Genomic DNA, 25,542 nt, shown 5'->3' with positions numbered 1-25,542 from the left:
CAAACAAGCAGGGGATTGGTTGAAAACAACGCGGGAAAGGGTGACGCAGGAAAATGACGGCTTCAACTTCCGGGTCACTATATATATATATATATATATATATATATATATTTATATATATATATATAAATATATAAATAAAATAGCAAAAACATCAACACAACTCCCCTAAAAATAATTGTGTATGTATTTTACCCTCATGGTTAAAAAAAAAACAAAAAAACGACCTATACCTCTTGGCGGCACAAGGGGGACCGACATCATATTAGGTCTGTGTGTTTCTTTTTAATTAAAGAAAACTACAATTTAAACAATTACATTTTATTAAATAGACTTTCATTGGGTAATGGCACATTGTTGACAATGGTTGGCACGATATGAAATGGGTAATTAAAGAGTCATCGAGTTACTATATTTCTTAGTTTTATCGCTGTACATTCTAGTATTAGTGCATTCAGACATTGGCTAAACTTGATGAACGTGTACAATAACAAATTAATTAGAGAAAAATAGCATTGTGTGGGGATAAAAAAAAAAAAAAAAAGGCTTGGTCCAGATCTTCAGAGGATAGTCCTAAACTCATCAAAGATGAAACTGGGCACGTGAGCTTCTGCCACCTTGAGGAATGCAAACAAAATAAGAGATTTACAAGACAGCAAAGCCAATAGCTATGTATGTTGAGACACAGCAAAATGACCATCCATAGGACCCTGCTTTTGGGACCCGTTTGAGCCACAAAAACTAAATTGGGAGTATCCAGGGACAGTTTGAATGTTGTCCTACCTTGCGTGGCAGTTTTGTATACTTGACATAGTCTTCCAGGAACATCAGCGCTCCCACCACATCAGAAGGCATGTCAGGGATCTTCTGGCTGCAACACAATTGAATGTGTGAGTGAGTGAGAGAGAGAGCCTTTCTATTGTTTCAAACCAGTCTGCCCATTCTCCTGACATTAACAAGGCAATTTCGTCCACACAACTGCCGCTCACTGGGTATTTTCTCTTTTTCAGACCATTCTCTGTAAACACGAGAGATGGTTGTGTGTGAAACTCCCAGTAGGTCAGCAGTTTCTGAAATACTCAGACCAGACTGTCTGGCACCAACAACCATGCCACATTCAAAGTCACTTAAATCCCCTTTCTTCCCCATTCTGATGCTCGGGTTGAACTTCAGCAAGTGCAATGAGTTGCAGCCATGTGATTGGCTGATTAGCTATTTGTGTTTATAAGCAATTGAACAGGTGTACCTAATAAAGTGGCGTGTGTGTGTGTGTGCACACACACACACACACACACACACACACACACGATAATCTTATCTTGATGGAGATCAAGAAGTTCCGGATCAACTTTACTGTAGGTAAAGTTTTTCACCTGGTGCACTGCTCCATTATGGAGCGGATGAATTGACCAATCAGAGCCAAGAAGTGGTCCGTGTATCTGGAGTGGAACTGCTTGAGAAGAGTGAGGAGGCCGAGAACCAATGGGGGCCAGTCCACGGGGTCTGTAGATTTCTTGCATGTCATGCCTGTGGGAAAAAACTTTATTATTCAACATCCTACACTTGTGGACCATGTTCCTTCTATGCTGGAGTACTTTTGTTTAATTTTGGTTAAGTGTCTGTCACAATATGATTTGATATAATCCGTTATCCCTGTAGGAAACATGTTAAAAGCATATGAAATAAACATTATATTGACCATTGCATTGAACCAATAAATTACTTTGATGATTCAAAGGCTTATGATATTGTTCTAGGTAATTCTAGGTTTACACTTACTGTCTATCAGTGTGTTATTGTAATAGCCAGTTATATTTATAATTTATATTGTTGTTGTTGTTATTTCTTAGTGATTTAGAAGTGGAGGTGGAGAAGGCGGATGAATTCAAGTCCTTGGAGTTGACCATCCAAAGCAGCGGAGAGTGTGGGAGAGAGATGAAGAAGAGAGTACAGGCAGGGTGGAGTGGGTGGAGAACAGTGTCCGGAGTGATCTGTGACAGAAGGGTTCCAGCAAGAGTGAAGGGGAAGGTCTACAGGACGGTAGTGAGACCAGCTATGTTGTACGGTTTAGAGGCGGTGGCACTGACAAAAAGGCAGGTGGCTGAACTGGAGGTGGCAGAGTTGAGGATGTTGAGATTTTCATTGGGAGTGACAAGGATGGACAGGATTAAGAATGAGTACATTAGAGGGACAGCTCAGGTTGGACAGTTTGGTGGAAAAGTGAGAGAGGCCAGATTGAAATGGTTTGGACATGTGTGTAGGAGAGATGAGAGTTACATTGGGAGAAGGATGCTGAGGATGGAGCTGCCAGGCAAGAGGAAAAGAGGAAGGCAAAAGAGAAGGTTTATGGATGTGGTGAGGGAGGACATGCAGGCGGTTGGTATAAGGGAGGAAGATGCACAGAACAGAAGGTATTGGAGGCAAATGATCCGCTGCGGTGACCCCTAACCCAAAGAAAAAGAAGATTGTTGTTCTTGCTTAAAGTTTACAGTGAGGTTTATTTTTTATTGTACATTCCATATTTTTCTATGTTCGAGTTAATACTTCGCTTCACTGTATATTGCATATTGCCATTTTCTTTTTCCCCATTTGTATTGTTATTGCTCAGATATATATTTGTTTAATGTTCATGGCGTTTTTCGGGCTACTAACATATTGAACATGACAACTGCAGTAAGCAGAGACATGGTTGAGGTCTCGTTATAACTAGGACGTTTCTGACGTCTTGTCGTTAGAGTTTTATCAATATTGATGTACATTTGGAGTACAAATTAGTCGAAAGCTGTTTCTATCAGTAGTAATTTTACCGGTAGAAGACGAACGTTGGTAAAATTTGATTAGTTTTGGGAGTGGGGCACTTTGTCCAAGTCCAAGCTTAGCCTCTGAGAAGTCATTCACATCCAGTCACTTGCGCCTTGTGGACTGCATAGCGTTCAGACAGCCCGCGTAGACAGCCCACCTGAGCAGACAACCTGAGCAGACGCTGCGTTTAATGGAAACTCGTAAAACTGTAACTCGTGCTGCGTTTCACAAAACCCTGAAAACTATAATCCGTTACAGAAGGCGTTTTCGCACTGCAGGAAGTTCTAAGAACCTTCCCTTTCTATTGTCTCTGCACTGCATGAGCCAGGAAGGATCATAATTGTTCACACACCGTTCTTACATTTACATTTAGTCATTTAGCAGACGCTTTTATCCAAAGCGACTTACAATTATTCAAACACCGATGGACGCAGCCATCAGGAGCGATTATGGGTTAAGTGCCTTGCTCAAGGACACTACAGTATGCTAGCAGGAGGAGCCTGGGATCGTACCCACAACCTTGAGATTACTAGACGACCAGCTCTACCTCCTGAGCTACCATTCCCCCCGTTCCTGACGGTTATTTAAACTAAATGACACAAGAGTAACAGTGATGTGAGTACAATATGATGTGTTTCACAGAACCTCAGAAACCTGTAGTATGTATCTAACATGACTAAACTGGACCCGCGTATTGCTGCCTGCAGCTATATTGTTATCTTATTATTGTTGTTAGAGGCAAATTCGTAGGTGCACTGTATATATTATTGTTTATGGCAGCCCCTAGTGACGTGTTAGGGTATTGTTTAACTGACTGCAAGTTAACTTGCAGTCAGTTAAACAATAACGCAGCGCAAGCTGGGATGCGGGTAGCAGGAAGGACGCCACCGGCAAAACGTTTTTTTTACCGCTTTTCTTTGCTTTGTATCGCTTAGTGTTAAGTATTAATATAGAACACAGTTCATCATTACTTATTTTATCGAAACCCTCCTAATTTGTTGATGCATCGATCGCGATTTTGGTTGTGATTTCTTTCATGATTATTGCACCAGCACCGCATGCAAATAAACACACACACACCCAAGAAACAACAATAACCCATAACCTGGACTGGAAGAACTGTGTAACAAGGCAAAGCAGAAACGCAGAAAAAAGTATGAAGCATGCAAGGAATTCATGTTGAAACCCAACTCGCCTTGGTTTTTGCTGTATTGCAGCTTAGGCAGCTGGGCAATAATAAACAGGAAGTTAATGATGGGGAAGTAGGGGAGGCGCTTTGTGGTGATGTAGATCTGTGAAACGGAAAGGGTAAACCAAACGTCAGACTTTACCAACTTCCTTACAGAAAAAATAAAAATCTGGGAAGATAAAAAAAAACTTGTCGTCCGAACCTTGTTGAGCGGGTTGTGGATGCCGGCCGCCTCAAGGTAGGCGGTGATCTCATACAGCAGGGTGTTGTCCTCTTTGGGGTAAGGCAGAGACGGGTCCTGGTAGTGGGCCTCGATGTCCGCCAACAGAGACCTGATGAGGTCCGCGGTGGAAGAGACAATTAAGCAGACCAGACATCGGTTCACGGTTGGAATCAACATCCAATCCATAGTCAATGCTAATGTATGCATGTCTGGATGTATGACTTATCATTATTACATAGGAGTACATTATGTGTAGTGACTCTACAAGACAGCATACTGATAACACGTTTTTGTTAACCAATTTGGGTGCACGAAGAAGTCTGCATTAACATAATGCAGCCATGTAAAACTTGTAATGCATCATGAAAAAGATTAAGAAGGTTATACCGCTTAAAAGGTTTGATAGATTGCACGATTACATTAGCCCCCAAAATGGACAGACATTGCATTATCTACTCAAAAACATAACTCAGATTTGGACTGACTTGTTGAGGTTCTCCAGCGCAGCGGCAAGGTGTTTGGAGTCAAACTTGCAGGAGTAGTTCAGCTCGTGAGCGATCTGCTGCCTGAGAATCTGCATCTGACCAACCTACGAAGGAGGAAAGGAACAAGACAAACAGAAGAGTGGGCATAAGGCAAAAATTTTAGTTATCAAGCAGTTACACGGACTATGTGAAGTGGCCATTTTGTCAATGCAATGTTGGAATACAAGGGGTTTGACACTTTGTTTTCCCTGTTAACTTAAATTATTCAGCTGTAATGTGCCTATCAATATGAATCATAGGTGTATCAGTGTCTATTTATGGACAATTGAGGGTGTTAACAGTGTGGAGCAAGCAGCTCTTTTACATATGCCAAATTCTTGGATAATTGCAATTTATTAAGGTAGCTTACGTATGTACACACAGCGTTTCATAAAAGAGAGATGTAATCACACTTTCGATGTCATTACGTGCAATGCTATTCATTGAAAGGACACAAGTGGGCTACAACCTTCATGATGGCCTCCAGGTATGGACCCCAGATCTTCTGTGTTTTGGCCACAGTGCTGGCATAAACCTTGCTGGCATTAGCTAAGGAAGGGGTACAGAGAGAAATTAGTCATCCATTAAGATGCAGGCATGAACTGCTCTTTTCCCCCGGAGCCGCCCTTACCCACAATGCCCTGGACTGGGTTGACCACCGTCAGCATGGCCTTGAAAGCGTCCACCGCCCCTTTGTCCCTGAGGATGGTCTTCTGAATCATCCTCAGGAAGTTCTGTGGGGAGCAGGGGTTCACTTGTTCACAAAAGCACCAGAGACGCACCACATGGGTCTCACGCAAACGCACTTGCTAATCAACTGAACATCTGTGTGAGCACGTCCAGTTCACCTGAAGCTCCTTGACGATCATGAAGCAGAGCAGACGGTCCAGGCCATTGAGGCCGAAGGTGCCGAGGGTATCCTGGATCTCAGAGAACAGCCGGTTGTTGGTCACCTCCTGGTGGCTCTTGAGGTCATACCAGGTGTTCATCTGATCAATGTAGCACGTCACCCTGCAAAGTTTTCAGGACAGGAGATAGATTGTATATATAGGTTTGTCTGTTTGGTCATGTTTAGTCGAGAATACCAGGCAAGAACACGCACTTGGGATCGGTGATTCGCAGGATCTCTCTGCAGAGACGGCCGATGAACGTGGCGGAATCGTCCATTGAGGGGAACTTGGGAATGGGAATGTGTGTGGACTGGTACACACTCTGCCAGTCCTGGATCTGGGAGAAAAACAAAACAAAACAATCACTCCCTGGGTTCAAGGTACAACAAGTAATATTGATCCCAAATCAAAAGCCACCATGTCGGGTCTGAACCTTGCTTCGGAGGAAGCTGTTGCACTCCTGCTCCACGTTGTAGTTGATGATCCGCGACACCTCCTCCTGCCAGATCTTGAGGCCGTAGATGCTGACATAGTCCTGGATGTACTCGAATGACCGGTAGAAGCCATCCATGGTGGCCGCCATCTCCTTCAGCTTGGGCATCAATTCGCTGGGCTAAAAGAGCAGAACATATTGGGATGGGTTTTTTCCCCCCTTATAGGTCTTCAAACTTCACTATGCCATAATAATAAAGTAACAAGTAATAAGGAGTTACCATATTCCATCTTATTTAGAAGATCTGTTTATGGCATATCAAACACGATACGCTAGTTAGTACATAATAATTAACATTTTATCATTTATATTTATTTATTATATTACCCTATATACCCATAACAATAATTTATCCTGTGTGTATTATGGCATTTTACTACATTTTTATATATGACTATTTCTGTTTAAATTCTTTTGGTGTATATGGTATGGTATTTGTATGTCATTGACAATTTTTTCTTTTCTATTTTATTGTATTATTGTTTTCATTCTCCATTTTTCCCCAGACTGTTAAGCTTTATTTTTTTATACAATTGTCTGTTAATTTTTTGTTAATTGTATTGAAATGCGCCAAACCTCACCATGACAAATTCCTTGTATATGTAAAGGAAACTCGCGAAATAAACTGATTCTGATAATATTGTGAGAATCATTAATAGGGAAATAATTCTTACTTTTTTTGTCATAAACCGAGATCGGCCCACAGATCTTCGACGACCAGGAAAAATAATGCGCTGTCAGCATTTCAAAATGCACAGACATCTTCATAGCAGTCTAATCACATGTGTAGATCATAACATTAATACTGGGTCTGTTCCATTTTGGTCAGTGCACCAGTTTGGATAATGTTGAGTTTTTTGTCTATACCCAATATTATTCTTCTGTAAAACAGCTCTGTGAAAAAAGTCCATTAAATGCAATAGTTGTGAAAAAAGGTTACAAAAAATACTGTATACGAGTGTGTTACTGTTGTTGTCTGGGACAGTATGTGGAGATGTCTTCTGACCTTGGCTTTGGGGTTGAAGAGGAGTCCTTTGTGCAAAGCATAGGCCACTCTCCTGACCAGCTCCTTCCTGATGCCGTCCTCCAGCAGCTGCTTGGGATCCACCTGATGGGAGGGAGGATGTCATTCCGGGTTCAGATAATAAAAAAAATAAAAAAAGTCCAGCTGACATCACTCATTATTTGGGACTTCAAGGTCGAAAATCCAGATGCTTGACTCAAAATACTGGGGAGGGCTTTTCATTTCTGAAACCAGAAGTCCCACCTCTAATACCCATCAGCCAAATAAGTAGTTAAGCAAACAAGGAATGACTTTCTCACAGTTATTGATCTTCAAGTTCAAGTTCAAGTTCTAATAATAAGTTCAAGTGATCTTATTATTAGACACATTTTTAATCACTGTATAGTCAACACATTCGATTGAAGGCGCATCCATCATCGCAGTGGTTACCTTGATGATCCCGACAAGAGTGGTCTTCATCATCAGAATCCCCTCTGTGAAAATGGAGATGGCGTGGGTAAGCTTGGCCACCTGGAAAAACAGAAAATGATGGGTAGATGTACCGACCGCGCTCACAATATTGATTCTGTTCCTTTTAACTTAGCCCCCACCCCCCCAATGAACACCCCTGGAGCAACGACTGGTGTAAAAGGAAAGTGCATCTTTCCCCTCCAAATAACCAAAAAGTGTTCTACCTCATAGCGTGCCCCCAACTGGGAGTAATCCTTCAGCTTGTCCTTGTCCAGCCGCGTCGGCACCTCCATGATGTCGTGGATCTGCAGCTTGATGATCTTGGCCAGGGAGGTGAACATGCTCTCTGGGATGATCTGCAGCACCTGGAAAAAGGGGCGGTTGGGAAACGAGCATTTAAAGGATACTGGAGAATTTGGGAAGGAGAAGCTATTTGTCATCTTGCTTTACTCGCTTACTAATTTCTCATGGCTCAGACATTTATTAGAAGTTCATTCAATCATTAGTGATTGGAAGATGAGTCGTCAAGTATTGACATGCTACCAACAAAGCAGAAACTGGCTTTGGATTGTCCAAACTGAAAGCAGCTCAATTACATAAAAAATAAAATCTTACCAGAATTAAAGTACATAGATAAATATTGGAACTGTAAGGACAGGCAGTTTAACGTCGCTTCAATGTGCCAAACAGGAAATCTATGGGCCTGCTGTGTCTCCTTCATTTAGAGTCTAGTGGTGGTTAGAGTAGCCATAATGGGAGAGGGAAGGTTTTCAAACTGAGCTTGGAACGAGGGCCCGATGAGCCCTTTGAGGCTGTTACTGCGATTTAAAAAACACCACATAATTACATTTGACCTGGTACGTGCAAGATGGACCCCAAATGGGTTTTTGTACCTTTCGAACATAAGCCACCAGCTCCCCAGAGTAGAACTGCGACACGCTCAGCAGGTCAGGGCTGTTGGCCTGGTTGATGCGCAGCAGTGGGAGGTCCAGCGCCGACGCCAGCTGCTCACGGGGTAATCAGAGAGAAAAAACTGTCGTTAATTATAATGCCTGAGAAACTCAAACGCACAACCCACCCTCGGATGCAGACACGCATTTGATGTGAAGCGCACTTTACAACAATTCTGCAAACTGTCTCTAACCTTTAGGAAAGTCGCCCTCAGCTTGGTGACCATGGAAGGGTTCACTCGGATACTCTCCTGCATAATGGAGGTGAAACTGCAGAAGGGGGAAAAAAAGTTAAAGGAAATAATTCTGTAAACAAAACAACTTAACGTTGCCCATGGAATATGATTCAGGATGGACTGCTGCAAAGCTAAAAAAACACACACACACACACACACACACACACACACACACACACACACACACACACACACACACACACACACACACACACACACACACACACACACACACCACTTTATTAGGTACACCTGTTCAATTGCTTGTTAACACAAATAGCTAATCAGCCAATCACATGGCAGCAACTCATTGCATTCGGCATGTAGACATGGTGAGGATGACTTGCTGAAGTTCAAACCGAGCATCAGAATGGGGAAGAAAGTGACTTTGAACGTGGCATGGTTGTTGGTGCCAGACGGGCTGATCTGAGTATTTCAGAAACTGCTGACCTAATGGGATTTTCACACACAACCATCTCTAGGGTTTCCAGAGAATGGTCCGAAAAAGAGAAAATATCCAGTGAGCAGCAGTTGTGTGGACGAAAATGCCTTGTTGATGTCAGAGGTCAGAGGAGGATGGGCAGACTGGTTTGAGACGATAAAAAGGCAACAGTAACTCAAATAACCACTTGTTACAACCAAGGTACGCAGAATACCATCGCTGGACGCACAACACATCAAACCTTGAAGCAGATGGGCTACAGCAGCAGAAGACCACACCAGGTGCCACTCCTGTCAACTAAGAACAGGAAACTGAGGCTAAAATTGGCACAGGCTCACCAAAAATGGAGATTGGAAAAACGTTGCCTGGTCTGATGAGTCTCGATTTCAGCTGCAACATTCAGATGGTCGGGTCAGAATTTGGCGTAAACAACATGAAAGCAGGGATCCATCCTGCCTTCTATCAAGGATCAGGCTGGTGGGGGTGGTGTAATGGTATGGGGGATATTTTCTTGGCACATTTTGGGCCCCTTAGTAACAATTGAGCATGGCAGTATTGTTGCTGACCATGTCCATCCCTTTATGAGCACAGTGTATCCATCTTCTGATGGCTACTTCCAGCAGGATAATGTACCATGTCACAAAGCTCAAATCATCTCAAACTTCTTTCTTGAACATGACAATGAGTTCACTGTACTCCAATGGCCTCCACAGTCACCAGATCTCAATCCAATAGAGCACCTTTGGGACGTGGTGGAACGGGAGATTCGCATCATGGATGTGTCGCCGACAAATCTGCAGCAACTGCGTGATGCTATCATGTCGATATGGACCAAAATCCCTGAGAAATGTTTCCAACACCTTGTCGAATCTATCTAGGCAAATGGGGGTCCAACCCGGTACTAGCAAGTTATACCTAATAAAGTGGCCGGTGAGTGCATATATCTTCCAAGTCGGACTGAAAAGTGAAATCGGTCCATGCATTTGTATTCTTGTTCGCTAACAAGATAATGAAGCGACACTGCATTCCGGGCAGACTGTTTCACCTCTGTCTTTGGCTGACCATGCGATAGACATATCTTCTGCTATCTGCATGCCAATACGAAGACTGGGAGCAAAACAACTCTGGCTGTGCTTAATGTAAATTAGAGCCACAGGAACTGCTCAAAATAAACCACATAAATGTGTTGAATGGCGGTTTGAGTGACAGCTGTCTATCATCTACAAGGCGTATAAATTACAAGTGCCATTTAATGTGGACGGACAGATGTATTTGGTGAATTACAAGATTCACGGAGATGTTTCAAATCTAAACTTGATTGCATTGTCTATGACCACTCAGGCGACCGGTCAGCACCTGTCGATGATCTGCCAGGCATAGGAGAGGTCTCCCACGATCTGCATGGTGATGAGGACTTCCTCCTTGATGTTGATGGTGCGGATCATCTGGTGGAGGAACTTCCTGGTGTCGGCCAGGAACTGACACACCTGCAGGTTGGACTCCAGCTGATGGAACTCCTGGACCTGGACACATGGACAAACGTACCCCATCTAAATTCACCTAAAATACAATGTATACCCCCTACATGCAGGAGACTTGGTGAAATACTGTGATTTATGTACCCAAGGATGGTACATAGGGAGTTTTTTGGTCTGAAAGTTAAGAATGATATGATGTTCAATGTAATTTGTGGAAGCTGCCTAAGTTGACTGACTTTTTTTTTTTTTTTTTTTTTTTAAACGCATTAAAAAAAAAAAACTTCCTACCAAGGTCCATGTGTTGTCTGAGGCCACACAAAAATCAAAGAATGACCCTCTTCAGTTATATCAGCGTGTATCTGTAAATCACATGTTGAGGTTTTGTCAAGCAGTTACTGTATTCATGCTTCTTTCTTGGATTTTTTTTCTTCTTCAGGCTTTTTAATAACGCCACCTTCTCAGAATCAGATTAGCCAAGTATGTTCACATACATACAAGGAATTTGACGCTGTTTTTTTTTTCCTCCTTTCTGAGCTAAACATAAACAAACAGTCTCCACTTAATTCTGTTATTATGAAGGATACGTTGGCTATTTTTCTGCTCAAAGCCCAACCTTAAAAATCCAAAGCGGGAAAGTCACAATACAGCAGACAGTCTTTATATGTTACACAGAGAAAAAACATGGTCGCAAACTTGTGCATTTTATCATGGTTTTTCCGGGATTTGTTGAATCATTTGCACTACAAAAAACAACTTTGTCAGTTTTTGTTTTGACGCTTCACTATACATTTAAATCACCCTGTCATTTTAGGAACTTTGTGTGTCAAGTGATGGACATATGAAACCAGGTCCCCGGGCGCATCGTCGAATGCTGCCCACTGCTCCTGGCTGCCCCCCCGGAGGAAGGGATGCCAGGATGGGTTAAATGCACAGGAGCCATTTCACCGGCCACCATCCGAAGCGTGTGTGTGTGTGTGTGTGTGTGTGTGTGTGTGTGTGTGTGTGTGTGTGTGTGTGTGTGTGTGTGTGTGTGTGTGTGTGTGTGTGTGTATTCATGCATGCAGTAGTAGGTGCGTGTCATGTGACAAATAAAGATTCTTCTTCTCTTCTTCTTCTGTTTTTTAGAAGCGTAGGTATTTTTATAATAAAAAAACTTTTTTGGGGGTCACATCACTTTAAGTTCATTTTTGTTTCTCATCATTAGGTTTAGTCTATATTGTCATATTTTATTGTATATTTCCACATTTTTCCATATATTGCCATTGTCCTTTTTAGATTTTTTATTCCATTGCTTTATTATGTTTGCCTACTTTTTGATGTGAGCTGCTGCTGACACTGCAATTTCCATCCAGGGATGAATACAGTATCTATCTATCTATCTATCTATCTATCTATCTATCTATCTATCTGTCTGCAATCGATGCCAACTGCATATCAGGATCTTCTTCAGTTACCAAAGTGACCGAAAGGCCCTGATAAGAGTTCCAGGGAAATAAGGTCCGCGTGTGTCTCACCTCAACCAGCGCCTGGATCAGCTGCACCGTCTTCCTGCCCGCAGCCGTCGAGTCTTCATAGTTCAGCGACTCGATCTGCTTGGAGATTTCCCTGAACCAGGCCTGCAGGTTCTCTACGGAGAAAGAAGAAAGACGAAGGTTACGCAGCAGGTTTTTATTTTCGTTGTTTTTCTAAAGATCCTGTGGGGGATTTGTGAACCTGTGTGGCGACGCACCATTTCTCTCCACCCTGGTGAGAGGTTTGACCCCGGAGAAGACTTCGGCCAGCTCCATCATCCTCTCGGAGCCCTCCCTCTTGTAGCTTTCCCATTTGAGCTGCTTCTCCGACAGCATCTGCTTGAACATCTGGAGAGGGGGGCATACGTTGCATTGACGAGGGCCCATTACTCTAATGAGATGTGTAATTTGAACATTATGTTTGTGTCCCTTTTCGCTAATGACGGACCGCCTGGCCATATGCCAGGAATCGCAGGACGACCAACACAGGCACACTTCGAAAGATGCGCGGTTGGCTACAACGCCATAGAATTGTTTGGATATGGATTTCTATGCTTTTATTCTTCTATGCTTTTATACAATTCCTTTGTGTACTTTGTGTTAAACAATTTAATTTCAATTTCCCTTAGGTATGAAACGCGTAATGGAAATCAGCCCGTGTTGCAAGGTCAAAATTGAAAGGACATAGTAATTCATCGGCTCCAGCCAGAATCCCAGCTCTGTATTCATCACAATAAACTCATGTTTGGGAACTATTAGACCAAAACTATCGGTAGTTATATGCGTTTGTGGAGGTTTTTTGTTTTTTTTTGTTAATGGGATAAGGGTGTGCCATGGGATTATTCCATTGGAAAAAGTGGCAGGAAAAAAAAGGATGGAAAAAGTAAATACTGTGCTATACAAATAGATTTGCCTTGGGTTCTTTCCTCCTAACAACTGTGAGTCATTCCTAGCTAGTCATCAGTAACTAGATGGACTCTGTATATCACTGTTTTCATATACAAGGCCTGGATAGAGAACATCTTAAATCAAAGTCAAGACTAATAATCACAGTGTGACTGAAGTATGGTTGGTGCTTTTAATACATGGAACTTCCTTTTAGTTATCTGTCTGGATCTTGACGAGACACAAAGCTTCCAAAAAATAAACTCAATATTGGCAACTTGCTGGTATCAATGTTTTGTTTAATAACAACAACGGTTCTTACCTCTTTGAGCGTGAACTCAAATTGGGCCGTGTCCAACAGCAGCTGGAACAACATCCTAGGGTTGTACTTAGAGTCATTGATCACTTGGTCTTTGATCTGACGCAGCCGTTTGTTGTTGGGGTCATAGGCTGCAAAGGGAAGAGAACCAGGAGGGTCAAGCGGGAAAATGACTGATCCCTGTGCCGTTTTCAGTCACCAGACTGTCTCTCGAAAAAGCAACACCAGGCCAACATCGAAAATTAAGTGAGAACAGATAGGCAATCTGGATTGCAATTTTTCCCTCCAGTTGGCTGAGGAAGAGAGGTGGAGAGGTCACAAAATGATGAAGATTCAGCCGGAGTTCAACGTCAGAGATGTTTTTTCTTGGATGAGATTAAATAAACATCACAAGGCAAGCAATCGTTGTTTACACTAGGCATTATTTGTTTTTCTACGACAGATGGAAGCACTAACTGTAACAGTATTCACTGCCTTTAAATGGTAAACTATTAAATATTGTATTCGTTATCATATATGAACATCTAAAAGTTGTCCAAAGCATGATGTACTATATTATTTCAATCCTAAAATATGCATAGACCCGGTTCCAATTAATAAGCAATAGCAAATACTGAGATGATGTAGTTTCTTAAATAGTGGCTGGGCTTTTATTTACCTCAACTGCAGAGGGTACCAGGCCTTTATTGGAAGCAGGCTTAAATTAGAGGAAGGCTTTTATATCTAAGTTAGGGCCAGCAGCCCAGGGTTTTAGCTTATTCTATCTTTATTTATATTTTTAATCTTATTATCTTGGTTTGGCTATGGACTCTCACTCTTACCTCTACCCCTGTGTTTCATTCTCATTACTGTTGCTGCTATGACACCTGAATTTCCCCCAGGGGGTTAATAAAGGTTTATCTTATTTTAATTCCCTGTTTGTTTGGTATTTAGCCTCCAATTATTTTCTTATCTGCTCCCATTTTCCCTGTTAAATGTTTGTAACTGCATTATACTGTTAATAGGCTACCAACTCAACACTTCTGATGTCCCTTTTAAATTAAAACCATAGGGTATGTAATACAATATCGACACAGTGGTGCCAAGTATCGATAATATATCGATTTTAGATTTCATAATAGAAAAGCTCCATCGACACCTCCCGTTCCGAGCAGGAGCCTGGTGGGGCTTAGCGCACCCCCCTGGCTGAACCCCGCTCCTCCGCCTGGGCGAAGGGCACTTTGATGCAAATCTTTTCATCAATCAATCAGATCCTATCTGATCAATAAGTCTGGAGCAGACCCACGCGTAAAGGTAATTAGTTCATTTCTAAGAACCGTTTAGACCAGGGGTCGGCAACCTTCAGCATTAAAAGAGCCATTTGGGCGTGATTCCCACCAAATAAAACCCACCTGTAGCCGCAAAACCTATTTGACTGCTTTAATGAAGATAACACCGGATATACAGTATAGTTTTATTACACTTATGCTATGTACTGTATATAAGAACTGTAGTTTGTTGCATTTATGAAATAAAAGAACTACAAACTGATAGACTGTCATTTTTTGCTGTGCTTGACACAGCAAAACACTCAATTCTTTTGAATTCTAAAAAAAAGAATACTGGCATGTATCATTTTTCTTTGAAATAGAATACAAAATGCAGGTCCTTCACTTATTTGTGTATTTGATAAAAAATAAATATTCACTTTAATTATAAGGGGCAAAAAAATGTTAGTTTATGTTTTATCACGACTTAAGTCTATTTCAGTTTGCCATCATCCGCGACTATTTCCTCAGTCGCGTGCCGCAACCGTCGACCTGAATATGAAACACAACTACATCAGTCAGGGTCCCATATAAACATCTATATTTGCAAAACTAATAGCTCGTTTCTCTCACCTGCTTAATGCGATTTCTGCCCCTGAACTTCACTGCAGAGCTTCTCCATATCGATGCTGTTTGATGTAACTTTGAGTTCCACACGACTGTTAGCTGTCATCAGTGAGTCGTGACCGATTTTTGCTTTTTATGAAGTTCATGGTGGAAAACACTTGCTCGCACAAGTATGTTGATCAAAGATGGACAGGACCCCAAATGCGTACTTGTTCATGTTCAAATAGGTCTTGATTCCACTCCGCATTCCATGAAACGAACTTTAACGTTCTATTTTCCTCAGAAACTTTTCTTTTTTTCCATGTATCCACGGTTAGTTACCGGGGTTCGAGAGCTCAAAATAAGTCACCAGCCTGTCGGCAACAGGTGACGCATACAAGGTGCGACGCATATTTTGATCGAGAAAATATTAAAACGTTTTATTTCAATGTTGCAAGATCACCTAAATCTCCAGAATCATAACTATTACATTGAAAAAAATAACTAAATAGAATAAAATGTATTTAAATTAAATAGCCATTATTTATTCACGCTATGTTCTCAAAGCCACAGGGAGCCACGGCAGAGGGATGAAACAGCCACCTGGGCTCTGGAGCCGCGGGTTGCCGACCCGTGGTCTAGACGGACCTGGGAACAGCTGGAAAGTATCCACCGAGCAGCGAAACAGCGATAAAAGCCCGTTAGAAGGACAATCATAATGATGATAGATAACATAATATGAATAGTATTAATAATATTAATCCAGTCCGGGCTAAGAGGAGCGGAGCACCCGGGGAGGAGGCTTGGAATAGCACCTACACCTGGGATTCAACCCGATCATTAAACTTAGAGACAATGAAAAATTTGATATTTTCTCTCTAATTATATTTTACTTAAAATAATTGTGATATATCAGTATACTTTATATAACAGGCACCAGGAGTTTAACCATTCCAACCACACCACCATTTGTTTGTCTCTGGTCTGTATTTGAGATTCGAGATTCAAGAGGTTTATTTGTCACATACATACGTTCATACATATATGCAGGCAGGCTTTTATTTGTTTGTGTTGACAACACCCCCGCATATATTAGAGGGATAGTTTTATTTGAGTTCCAGTTTATATTTCAGGAAATACAGTGTATCTTTAACAGATAATTAGTCCTGCCGTTATTCTAGGTATGTCATGATGGTGGGGTTAAACATTATTATTGTTGGTGGCGATTACAACCAATATCCAAGCAAGTTCTGCCCCCGTTTCCTGCCAGGATGCCAGCGGCCATAAACCTAAACTCTGGGCTTCAAATCACCTTTTCAGAAACCAACAGGCAGAGTTCATTCTGCCATTACAAAATGAAATTCAAGAACTTTCAAGTTTTTTTTAAGCGCAATTCTTTCATCACGCAAGACAAATATAATCCATTTTAAAAGTGATCTTTATTAATTAAAATAAAATATAGTCATAGCCGCATTGTCTATTATTTATATAAATAACAGACAATGCGGCATATCTAAATTATTAATCTCATTGTCATCTACTATTAAAAGTTCCAACCAATGCTGGATAAAATTTACATTTCCCTGGCATAATCAATGTCGTAAAAGCAATTCTGGAAAATTCAAGCGAAATTCAAGCACTTCAAGTGCCTCAAAGACCTGGTAAGCGCCCTGCAACAGGTGACGTCACAGACCTCATTTCCTAAGGCCCACATGGTTTGCGCCCTCCTTACGGTCTCACCTGATTCGGCAGTGTGCAGCATTAGCCAGCGGATGGCGACGTTGCAGTCCCTCAGACAGTTAAGCAGTTTGGGGATGTTGTCCAGAATGATCTCCTCTCTGAGGAAGCCTTCCTTCAGCAGCTGCTGAACCTGCGGCTTCAGGCTCTCCATGCTAGCTCCATAACGACAAGCCTATAAAAAAATGGAATGATGATGTTTGATTTTAAAGGGAAATTCCACTCTGTGTCTGCACAGTAATGCAGAATAGCATGAACTCTCTATGTGCATGTCCAGAGACATAGCCCTCAAATACTGCTAATGCTTTGGATTACAGCTCTACCACGGAAAACAATTGACAAAAGTCTCCGATGCTTCCGAGCTGGAAGGCTTGCCTGCTCATTTTAATGACAACACTTATGGAAACTCCTCTATCTTTGAACGGGAGACTCCTCGATGTCCAAAGTTACGTCACACATATCACCATTTACATTTTATTCACTCCTTTGTTTAGATTAAATAAGATACAACACTGTCACCAATAAAATATGAATCGGCAACTCAACCCTGCGTTGGTATGATGGTATCTGGTTTCGATCAGACCAGACCCTATGCAGGGATCAGATCAGAACCTATGCAGGTATCAGTGCCAGTACAGGACACAGGGGTTCTTTACTCATTTAATAGAAAAAGCCAAACATTTTGGTGTACTCTAAATATCTGGTTCACATCTTTCTTAGGGGAGATTAGATAATGATAATTTCCTTTTGGGTTTTTTTCCTTAAAAACAACACAACGGACATTTCCTGTTCAAAATGCCAGTGCGGTTTAAGGTTGTGGTTTTCAGAGAAGTCGAGTATGACCTAGACCTCTAAGGCTGCACTCAACTATGCAGTACATGAATGCAAATTACATGAATAAATCCAACCCAGTTACGGAGGAGGAGTGGATTGTCTGTGAATAATACCTGCTCTTTAATGTTAGACGAATCCAGAGTGTAGTTGAGCGCAGTCTTGCCGGCTTTATACGGCTCCCAGGCCTCCACCAGGTTCACCGTGATCCCCATGTAGACGCTGATGACCTGTGGGCACGCATAAAAAAAATGTTAAAATAAAAACTCACGCCTGACTACCCCTTTGTCATGAAAGTTTTAACTCCAACTCTACTCCTGCACACAGGATCTAATGATAGGCCAAGAGTGTATGGGGTCTTATTTGGATCAGGTATATAGGAGCAGTGTTGGGACTCAAACCGGATAATATATAAATACTAGAAGTGACCCAAATGTCTCACCCAGTTGTCAGGGAAGTACTTGTCCACAATTTCTCTCATCTTGGCCTGCTGGGTGTGCAGTATGGAGGGGGCGAAGAATAGGCAGACATAGAGCATGGCTGCCTGGTTGGCCAGAGCTGTGCTACGATGCTCTGGCAAAGGATAGGCCGAAACCTGGTGGACGGACACAAAGGGTTGGAGGCATTTCCACGAGTTCTGAGTGCAACAAAAATCAGCAATTTTGCATCTTCTGGATTCATTTGATTGCTTCGATAGCTTGAACCTCAGTCAAAAAAATACTTACTTTGACATTCACGCCTCACCTGGTTGTAGATGTCGTCTGAGCGCAGCCTTCCAATGACCATGCTGATGAATGTGTCGCTGATGGGGACCCTCTGGAAGTAGCTCTCCGGGTAGTTGGCCGGTCGCTTGGAGACCGCCTGGCTGGAGTAGCCCGTGCTACGCAGCAGCTTGCAGATGTCGTCCAGGTTGGAGTCGGCCGACGAACGGGCCGCACTGCACAAGAAAATAAGGAAGACTTTTTCTCAAGACAAATTACTATATAGCTGTGAATAGGATAACATTCTTAAAAATAATAAAATTATAAAAATAAAAACTTAAATGCATATGACTGCTGGCCATGTTAGCTGTCGTTGAATGAGTTGCCAAGCAGATGTGCAATGTTCAGTCAATAGATAGAACCCTTGAATGTGTTTTGTCATAAGCCAGCTACACACCTGTATCTGTAGTAGGACACCAGCATCCTCTCTCGGACCTCCCCTTCAATCTTCTGATCGATAACGAGCAACATGACTCCGTACAGGTAAAGGGCCTCACACTTGATGGAAAGGAAAACACCTCCATTTAATGTTAATGTAAAAATGGATACTTTTATTTATTTATTTTTATTGCATAATTTCCAAATGCTAATTTGTTGATACAGCGGTGTATGCTTACTGTTCATTTTGAGGTTTAATCTTATTTTATTTTTTTAATCCATTTTTTAAGGCTTACATTGAATGTTTTGTCATTAGGTTTATTGTACATTACCAATTTTTTTCCTCATCTTAGATTGTGGTCTCTGGTTCACTGTTATCTTTATTAGGGTTCCAGCCACAGGGCTGTAAGCCTGTTGTCATTGTTCGGCAGCTCCTTATTGTTATTGCTCGAGAATTCTTTTTTAAACAATTTTGAAGCCTACTAAACTATCTGGAAGACCAACTTCGACATAACACAAGAAACATGGTTACGTCTTGTTTGGAACTGCGCTGTCACAAGACCTCGTGGTTGAATTTTCATCCAAATCGATCAACATAGGGAGCAGATAAACCGAAAAACCGACAAAATTAAGAGTGATTTTAACACAGACCAGCCAGTACATCTGACGCCAAAATATGTCCAACCTGGCTAGAAGTATCTGGAATATATACTTCGGCATAAACTACGACCGTGGTACGACCACGTTGTTTAAACTGCTATGTCACAAGTCTCGTGGTTTAAATCTCATCCAAATCGATCCACATACGGTGCAGATATTAGTAAAAAACCAAACAAATTTGACCCGAAATATTTTGTTGGGCTTGGTTAACTGACACATCACACGTCTTGTTCTAAAATGAACGAGATGAGATTTACAGTAAGACGTTTTTTATGACATAATCATATTATTTACAGGTACTCCTCACTTGACCAAGTTCCATTCCTAAACCACAGGTCCTGGCTTATCGACCAAGCCGATTGGTCGATAAGCCAGGATCCATGTTATTTCAAGGTAAGGGGGCGTGGCCATTGAGAACGCTAGTGTAGTGAATACTGACAGACCACGTGAACGAGACTGAGAACTGTGATGAAATGAGATGTATAAGGTGTATATAGTATATATAGTGCATATAGTATATATAGCATATACAGTATAATATATATAGTATATACAGTGTATATAGTATATATAGTGTATATAGTATATATAGTATATATAGCATATACAGTATAGTATATATAGTATATACAGTGTATATAGTATATATAGTATATATAGTGTATATAGTGTATAAAGGGTGATGCGCAATGAGATGCTTGACACTGAGATGCCCCGAAGCAGTGAGCACGTTGCGGTATTGTATGCAGTGTACAATACAGACTGGTCAGAGAGCTGGCCGTAAGTCTGAACGATCGTTAAACAGGTAGGTCCTTAAGTGAGGAGTACCTGTACCATAAATGTACAGATTCCAATTGAAAAATGACCAGTCGGACCGTGTCCAGTGTGGGGCATGGACGCTGCCAATTTGTAGTCTTTAGACACTGCCAAACTGTCGATTTACATGTATAATTATATAGTTTATTACCTGGTAGATGTCAGTAGATCTGTTAAGATTGATATTTTAAATCTGTGGGCCGTATTACTTTTCCGAATTAATGAAAAAATGAATTTAAAAAAATCCTTAAAAAGTCGGCAGCATGTCCTGGAAAAAACTGAAATCTGCGACTCAGTGATAGGTTAAAGATCCAGCCAGGTGCAAAATGGTGACCGTGCAATGGTAATTACCCACAGAAATATCAGAACGTTTTCATAATTAATGGAAACAGAACTTGCTGAAAATGTAATGCAAAAAACTGAACTGAACTTTACAATATAATTACGTGAATTAGACTGCTATCGTAAATTCACGTAAATACGTCATAATTGACGTAAACAGACACAGAGACACATCTACTGTCACAGAGACTTTGGATGTACTTCAATGCAACAAGGTAAGTTATAATAATGACAATAGTTTAAAATTGAAAATAAAATACTTTTTTGTAATAAATGTCCTGTTTAAACATTTTCCTATAACTAAACTTAACAAACTGTAATGAAAAGGCAGAAAGTGTTTGTGATCTTGACAAATTATTCCATAATAATTCAAATTGAAAATTAATGTTAAAGTTACATAAATGACATCTGCATTACAATATAGACAAGTAATCTATTAAGCTGAATTTTACAACTGTACGAACAAATGAACAAGTAAGAATAAACTGAACGAATAGTGAAAGAATAAGCTGGACCCTGTGCATTGTTGCCTGCAGCTATATTTTCATTAGTTATTATATAGTAGTATATTATATATTATACAGTATATGATCAGATTTTCCCAGTTTATTTTTAATGACTTTTTTGTACTGTTTTTCGGGGGGGGGGGGGGGGGGGGGGTTAAGGTTATATTTTGTTGTTTATCATTAGGTTTATATTGTCATATTTTATTGTGTACAGTCAACCATTAGGTTTTATTGTATATATATTGCCTTTTTTAAATTTTTATTCCATTGCCTTTTTTCTTTATATGCTGTAAGCGGTTGCCGACACTGTAGCTTCCCCCAGGGATCAATAAAGTATCGATCTATCTATCTATCTATCTATCTATCTATCAAAAGACACATCGGTTCAGCCTCCTTTCACATTTTTTCATATACTATTTTATATATAGAAATAGCACACCAATGAACTGTAAACAGTTACATGTTCCAAAAGACACTGCTATAAACTTAAAAGCACTTCTATGCATGCACTGTCTTTCACCGCATACATTATAAGACAGTTGTGAACGTGAAAACAGGATTGGTTGATTGAGACAAATTTGTGGCAATTGATCAGTTTTGCTTCCATCTCATGCTGTCGGTGCCATCACCCTTTATTGTTTCAGATTATTATAACCATTAGAACTGATGGTGTGTGTGTGTGTGTGTGTGTGTGTGTATATGTACATACGAGCAGTTGTTTTCCATCCTCGTTGAGAAGCACAGTCTCCAGGGTCTGTTGAATATAAACACCCTCGTGCAGATCATCCAAATACCTAGACAGAACAAGAAAAAGTAGATCACAAATACAAATCCAGACCAGGACTGAGGCACTTTTTTTTTTTTTATATGGCAAACTTTAAATCTACTTTGTGAACGGATTCAATTAAAATCGAGCGTCACCGTCACTCATCGTCCTTCGATCTTACCTATTTAGGTCCACAATGTATTTGTGGACGCTTTCAAAGGCCAGATAGAAACGTGACAGGATCTCAATGTTGTTTTCCCTGAACTCTTCATCCAGGTCCTGAAGCTCCGGCTTGCCTTCCAGCTTCCCCTCGTAATACTCCGCACCCTGGAGAAAAGCAGCGTGTCCAAACAACGTTACCGGTGGTAATAACTAGCGGTAAAAGCACAATAACCACACAAACATATTCGTGTTTATCAAACATGGATGCTTGTGTGGCAAAGTCACAGAAGCATCCATGGAGTGGATTTAAGGGCAGATATTCATTATGATACGGTTATGGATTTCCCTTTTACAAATGATTCGGGATGTTGTTGTGATGATAAAAAATCGACTGTAATACTACTGCTGATACTATTCTTTATTTTGTCATTCATTTTGTTGTTCTGTCTGAAAATAGGGAGTAGGGAGATGTTTCTACTCTCAAGGATGTAATCAACTAATCAACTAAATTGATTTAATCAACTAAAGCTCTGAGTCACCCTGAGCCTGAATCTGGTGTTTCTAAAAAATTGCCTTTGGGGATTGCAAACTATTTTCACTGTTATTACGGTATTTCCATTTTGCACAGTCCAATTTTTAGAGCTTATTGTTCGTAATCACCAGGTGTCATGACATTTCACTGCATATATGTATGACTGTATGTATATGTATGTGACAAATAATCTCTTGAACTTTGAACTGCAAGACAACTGCAGCCCGGCCCCGGACGGGCGGCTTCTTCTCCTACCTTGAAATAGCTGAAGTCGCAGACGATGTCGCCGTACTTCTGCTGGTCGCTCTTGTCCTTGAGCCTGAAGACCGTGGGGATGAACTCGGAGAGCCGTAGGAGCTCTGCGATGATGGCATTCCCCCGGGACACGATCCTAAGGACGGCCTGCCCGCACAGGTTGTTTTCCGCCAGGAAGTCCAGCATGGCGGCGACCCGCGGTCACTGGACGCTGCGTGTCCGTTCTCTCCGGTTCCACGTCCTATTTAACGGCGGCCGGTCGGGTACCGTTTTGGTTGGGAAAGCTTTGCGGTCTGGTTCGCTCGAATATCGGGGTGATGGATATTCCGAAATGTTTCAGTTTCTTTTTTTTTTTTTTTTTTTTTTTACAAATGTTGTACGCCAAAAGCCTATCTTACTATACAACGGATAAAAAAAGCAACATAGCTAGCTTCAACAATAAAATACAATTAAACACACTTTACAGCGGCTGCCTTGTGGTTTCCTTTTCACTTCCGCGTGATGGGTCACGTGACTTCGTCACGGGGAAGGTTTGATTTGGTCAGTCGCAGCGCGGAACAATGCTGCGTTCGAGTAAAACTCGGAAGTCGGCCATTCCAAGTTGGAGGTCCGCGCTACCGAGTTAAATGGGCCCCTTGTGGTCCCTTGTGGCCCCTTGTGGCCCCTTGTGGTCCCTTGTGTTCGGCGAAAACATGGACGTCCGCTGTAAACGTTTTTTTGTGTGAGTTGGTCAATTGCTCAAGCATCTGCACCTCACTCAGATCAAAAGTAGACGAGGTTATGCATTTAAAAAACCCGTGTACGGGGAACTTTTTCACAGTTAACGTATGTAGGATCTGGCAGGCCCAGACCGATCCGCCCCTGTCATTTCCAATTTAAATAGTTGTTCCTATGCACTTTCCAAGTATGAGGTCCGGTCTTTCCGGGTTAAGACAGCAATGGAAAGCAGCATGGGAGCCATTGTAGAGGCAAAATCCTACTTTTCCCTTTCTACAATAACATGTTATTCAAACACTATCTTAACAGCGTGCATTCCAAGCAAGGACTCCCCATTCCCCGGTCACATAAACAAGGAACACCTGTGGCCCACTTTAAGAACACACAAAAGCCCACAGTCTGAGGCGATAACCTCGAGGCCGTCGACAGGCATGGGCAGTACGTCACACAGATAGGGAGTCACTTAGACAGGGCAGAATATCACATGGATAGGGCAAGCCCGTCATATAGATACACTCCACCCGAAGTGCCTTAGGTGCCTCACACATCACACCACATACACACGCCTGCTCTTCCTACATCCAGCAGGGCCGGGTGAGCTCGACCACAGGCTGCGTCCTGCCATTCGCTCTCTCCCTCTCCTCTCTTTGCAAAGACTCAACTCTGTTTCTCTAAAATAAATATACACACAACAACGAATTTGTTCACGATCCTTTATTACAGATTTTGCCACGACACCATCACGTGAGCTGAGCCCTTTAAAGAGCTGAGTGGAGGGAAACAAATAACACAAATAATTATTAGATGATTTGCTAGACTAAAAAAACAACAACACATTTATCCACGAGGTGTGTAAATGTATAGCCTACGTTAATTGTCAGAAGGGAAGCAAATATTGGCTAGATGGCGACAGAGATCCATGTTCCAAGTTCACGTGCCATAGAGCCGAACTGTCCGTGGCTGGAATAGTCATTCAGGACTTTTAGGATGGAGGTGACACACAGGTTGATTTCAAGCCACAGGCACAAATTAAAGCGCCACAACACTGCTGATCGCATAATTACATTGACAATTAAAACACTGACACAGTTGTACCCTGATAGTCATCCTTGGTGCTTTTGGGCGCTGCCTCTTGCGCGGGGCGTCCCAAGGAGGCTTTATTGGAAATACATTTTCCGTGATAATTTGCTGTATCTCTGGGAATCGACCCTCAACGGGGTTGCAAATACGGTCAACATCTAACTATAAAGGAAGGAATCTCCGTACATGTATCTGTTAGGGCTGGACGATATTGCCAAATATGTGACCACTAAAAGTTTTTTTTTATCAATGTCGATTGTTATTACGATAGATATTGAAAAGTAATAATAATAATGCTCAATTTACAGTTTCAAGTGTTTTCTCATGGCTTTATGTTAAACATATAAATGAAAAACATGTAAACCAAAAAAGATGAAAAAATATAACTGATAATAAATCAATTCATAAATATATATTATACATTTAAATATATAATATAATCGTCATTGTCGTCTGAGAAGTCCCAAAAGTTGCAGAATCTGTGCTCTGTGATTATACGTATGTGGGGACGTTTGGAGCGGACCAAGGGCCGCTCTCTGACCATGTGAGACCAGATGTCACTGAAAATTATGTCCTTTAATTGCTCTCCCTTTGCGGGTATGGGGCGGCACCGGGCTCAGGTTGGGAGGAGGGTGAGTTGGTGTTTCAGGAAGACCCCCCGTATCAGCTCCGGAGGGCCTCATCCCCGCTGCCCGGCTGTAAACGCCATGGCCGAGGAGAGAGCGAAGGA

At 41.6% G+C, this 25,542-nt stretch overlaps 1 protein-coding gene across 1 annotated transcript; it reads right to left on the bottom strand.

Annotated features, from left to right (window-relative positions):
* Positions 1-270: 270 nt before the first annotated feature.
* Positions 271-23,488, bottom strand: washc5 (WASH complex subunit 5). Its single transcript, XM_080005354.1, has 28 exons — positions 23,016-23,488; positions 22,248-22,393; positions 22,010-22,094; positions 18,996-19,096; positions 18,582-18,774; positions 18,280-18,432; positions 17,954-18,067; positions 17,010-17,181; positions 13,420-13,547; positions 12,431-12,560; positions 12,216-12,328; positions 10,580-10,746; positions 8,740-8,815; positions 8,489-8,599; positions 7,820-7,960; positions 7,575-7,655; positions 7,128-7,229; positions 6,062-6,241; positions 5,841-5,965; positions 5,587-5,749; positions 5,370-5,472; positions 5,208-5,287; positions 4,700-4,803; positions 4,194-4,323; positions 3,998-4,094; positions 1,374-1,527; positions 784-871; positions 271-617 (listed from the first exon to the last, which is right to left on the bottom strand). Exons 1-28 carry the CDS (start codon positions 23,199-23,201, stop codon positions 561-563), a joined length of 3,480 nt encoding a protein of 1,159 aa, XP_079861480.1. The 5' UTR covers positions 23,202-23,488; the 3' UTR covers positions 271-560.
* Positions 23,489-25,542: the final 2,054 nt, after the last annotated feature.

Source organism: Zeus faber, assembly GCF_960531495.2.
Source record: "Zeus faber genome assembly, chromosome: 8".
Taxonomy (NCBI): Eukaryota; Metazoa; Chordata; class Actinopteri; order Zeiformes; family Zeidae; genus Zeus; species Zeus faber.
Note: the sequence above shows the minus strand (reverse complement) of the source record. Positions and strands in the feature narration are given on the sequence as shown.